The 3,526-nt window shown below is 34.3% G+C and overlaps 1 protein-coding gene across 1 annotated transcript in view; it reads left to right on the top strand.

The window, feature by feature from the left end:
- Nucleotides 1-2,255, top strand: part of LOC117110970 (acylglycerol kinase, mitochondrial-like) — a gene marked incomplete at its 3' end in the record, with an annotated part of 3,326 nt that extends 1,071 nt beyond the window's left edge. Inside the window, exons 2-7 of the mRNA XM_033253820.1 lie at nucleotides 90-147; nucleotides 495-630; nucleotides 838-944; nucleotides 1,247-1,314; nucleotides 1,763-1,859; nucleotides 2,146-2,255. Of these exons, the coding sequence (XP_033109711.1) occupies nucleotides 90-147; nucleotides 495-630; nucleotides 838-944; nucleotides 1,247-1,314; nucleotides 1,763-1,859; nucleotides 2,146-2,255 (576 nt within the window). The remainder of the gene's footprint in view (nucleotides 1-89; nucleotides 148-494; nucleotides 631-837; nucleotides 945-1,246; nucleotides 1,315-1,762; nucleotides 1,860-2,145) is intronic.
- Between the last annotated feature and the right edge of the window lie 1,271 nt (nucleotides 2,256-3,526).

Below are 3,526 nucleotides of genomic sequence, written 5' to 3'. Positions count from 1 at the left end.
GTGTCTTGGATATGTCAGGGATTTTGTACAGTAATATCAAAGCAAATTAAATACTTTTTACCAAATTAAATACTTTCTGATTTCTACAGGTATTGGTACTTAGGACCACTAAAGTCCAAATTTGCATATGTTTTTGCAACTGTTCAGGTAAGAAAGCTATTCTTTGATACTCAATTTTAATGTAATCATTTTATAACAAATTGTAAATATATTGATAATAATAATAGTAATAATATTTATAAAATTTATTGATGTAAATTTAACAATTGCAACAATGATTTTAATGATTCATGTTAGAAATGATTTCCTGGTAGATTTTTAGGTTTTTGTTTTTCTTCCTTGTTTATTGAATAAAGAAGCTCAAAATCAAGGGGTTAATCAACCAATGAATTATGATAACAATTTATAGTTTTTTACAATTGTGGTTAAAATCACTTTAGTTTTGAGAAATTGAATTTTAAGCACGCAATGATAAAAATTTATTTTCTAAATAGGAATGGCCACCTGTATTTAAAGCTCATCTTGCATATCGTCCACCTGTAGATGTTCCTGAAGAACCAGAGGTTAATCAACAGCAGTATAGTTTCTTTAGTCGCTTATTCTCTTGGATTTGGAGAACAGAGCAAAAAGGTATTTTGAAAGTGACCAGTGGAGAAAAAAAACATTATTATTGTACAATAGTAATATACTGAATTTAAAATAGCCTTATTAAAAAAAAAATTGTGATTATTCTTTATTGTGGAGGATATATTGAAAAAACTATAGGCTCACCAAGGAAAAATGCTCTTGTACTAGAAGTATTAACTAGAACATTTCTTTTCTCCATGAATTTCTTAGAACCAGAAATTGAAGAAGTTGAGGAGATTCCTTGGAAAGAGGTTGATGTATCAACGCTTGAGTTCTCTGCTGAAACACATAATGATAATGTGGAAAATGCTTTAAAGGTAGTAAAAAAACGTGAACAAACATAAACATAAAATGAAGACAGGGGTCCAAAGTCAGAAGAAGTCATTTCTGGGAGATCTGTGGGGATGGGTTCATTTACGTAATCTTTTGACCCCTGTGAAATAAGTCAACCTTCACCTGTGCCAAGAGCCAGTGCTTGTGTACAGATAGTGCATAGGAATGTCGCGTATCATATACAGACGAGATATGGGATATATTTACTACTATACTCCTTGCACTAAGATGTAATGTTTTGGTAGTTGCTTTTGATATAATATTATGTACTGTACTTTTCATACAGACTACTGGAAGCATGAGCATAGAGACCCTGCCAACTGACATCACAAAAACAGGTTTCATCAAAGAAGGGTAAGGAAAGTACAACTATTATGAAACATTATTATTGATATAAATTTTGTTTGTTTATTCAGTGTAACCAGTTCTCCAAAGTGACCTAATGTCTTATAATCTTGCAAGTCCTTAAATCAGTCTGAAGGAGTTGTATCTTTTGATAGGATTTTTAATTCAGGAATCTTGGAATTGAAAGGGCAGTATCCTCACAATCTACAGAGTTCAATTAGCTAGTCTCTGCTTAAGCATCTTTCAAGTGGTTTATCTAAGAGTCTTGAAATCGGAGGTGGAGTGGAGGAGGGGGAGGGGCACGAAAGTGAACTGGGGGTTGATGATTAAGTAAGGGGACGCTATCTCGCAAAATAAGGTGATATGAGGTGATTTTTATCTACTTGCGCCTCTCCACTAGATACATCACTGCATTTTTCTCCAATGACCCATTTTCTGACATGAATTTTTTATATAGTTGGAGAAGAGTATCTAAGGCAAAAGACAATAAATCTGAGATCCAAAGTGAAACATTGCAAGTTGGTGAGTTTAAGTTGACACCAGTGGAGCCAGAGGTAAGCACTGTACTTAGCATAGCAATACTAACAATAAGCTGTTGCCTATTTAGCCCCATCCACACATTATCAAATTATATTTGACAAACACATGTGACATGCCAAAAATGGTCATGATGAATATATATGGGTAGGGCTTTACTTGTGGAATCCATCCCATTGGCTGACTAAAAGTAATGACAGTTTGCCGACTACTGTTGTCATGGCCTCATAATTGTGCACAATGTTCCCAAACAGTGTCATCTTTCTTTCACAATAATAAATCTTTTATTATTTTTTTTTATAGGCCAGCTTCTTCAGCATTGATAATGAACAGTTTGATGCATACCCGGTACATGTTAAAATTCTTCCAAATAAATTGAGGTTTTTCATCAATGAGGAAACAAATCAGACAAGGTGACCATGGAAAAATGCAGATAGTAAACTACAAAGGTACAATTGGGCTTAATTTGTCCATTAAGCCTTGTTTTCTTAAAATCACTACACTATCGCTACAGTGTTTTTATTACGATCATTGTACTGCGTAGCTGTCCCCAATGCAACCGAGCAATCACCAGCACTGAAGCCTGTCGGCGATAGCATGTAGCGATTTTATGGAAAACAGGTTTTCTGAGCATTATATATACAGTATTATGTTATTACACACCTAAATGGATTCGGTACCATGTCACATTGTTATTTACGCCATTTCATCAGGTAAAATGGAAATAAATTTCATTGCATAACTGGATCTAATACAATCTTTTCATTGGTTAACAGATAATGGAAAAAAGGTATATCATTAAAATTTTCCTAAGTATCAAATAAGAAAGATCTATTTGAGGTGCGTTATAAACAGTTTTCACATCACAGCATTAATTACTGTATACAGATGCTGAATGTTTTTATTCACACAATCTAGTGCAAATGCAGAAGGGGTGCAGACAACAGTGCAATCTCACCCCCTAAATTGTATTAAGAAAAACAACTGTTGCATTGTATTGTTAAAATTTTATTTTAACACAAGATTTTTAAAGCATGAGAGTTTTCTCACCTCAGCCAAAACAATTGTAGGGCTGAGGTCATGTAGACTCTCACGCACCCCACCACAATCCTGCGTCCGCCCCAGACAAGAGAAAGAATATTTTCATGGGTTGAAAGATCGACTGTAAAATTGGTAAAAACATGTAAATATCAGGAGTGTGGGGAGTCTCCAGCGTGTTTGGCAAAGCTATCACTAGATTTCCCGTGGAGGCACTAATCATCTGAGGTCAGCGGAGGATATGTCAGTGCGAGGCATTGCCAATTTACTTTGTTTTGTACTTCAATTAATTTAGTGAGAAACTAAAAAAAACCCTTTGTTTTCTTTGTTAGATTGACGTACTCTGGGTCAGCTGTGCTCACAATGCTAATGACATGGACAGAACACCAACTGATTACATGTCTTGTTGAGGTTCCTTGTGGCAGTATATCAGACAGCAACAATGCAACTCGATTTGTTCTGTTATTACTCTCAATTTATTGCCTCCAATAATTCTATTTCAGTTCATTGGTATAGATTTATTGCATAATAGAACTGTGTGGATAAAGAACATTTATTATTTTATAATCATTAAAATGATATGAAAGAAGATACATTGTTGAATTATTTATTTGTATAGGTGTAATTTTTGCCCTACCTGACGTGG

The sequence above is a fragment of the Anneissia japonica genome, unplaced genomic scaffold, assembly GCF_011630105.1.
Source record: "Anneissia japonica isolate Jap-2015-1 unplaced genomic scaffold, ASM1163010v1 scaffold288100_len55232_cov133, whole genome shotgun sequence".
NCBI classification, from domain to species: domain Eukaryota; kingdom Metazoa; phylum Echinodermata; class Crinoidea; order Comatulida; family Comatulidae; genus Anneissia; species Anneissia japonica.
Note: the sequence above shows the minus strand (reverse complement) of the source record. Positions and strands in the feature narration are given on the sequence as shown.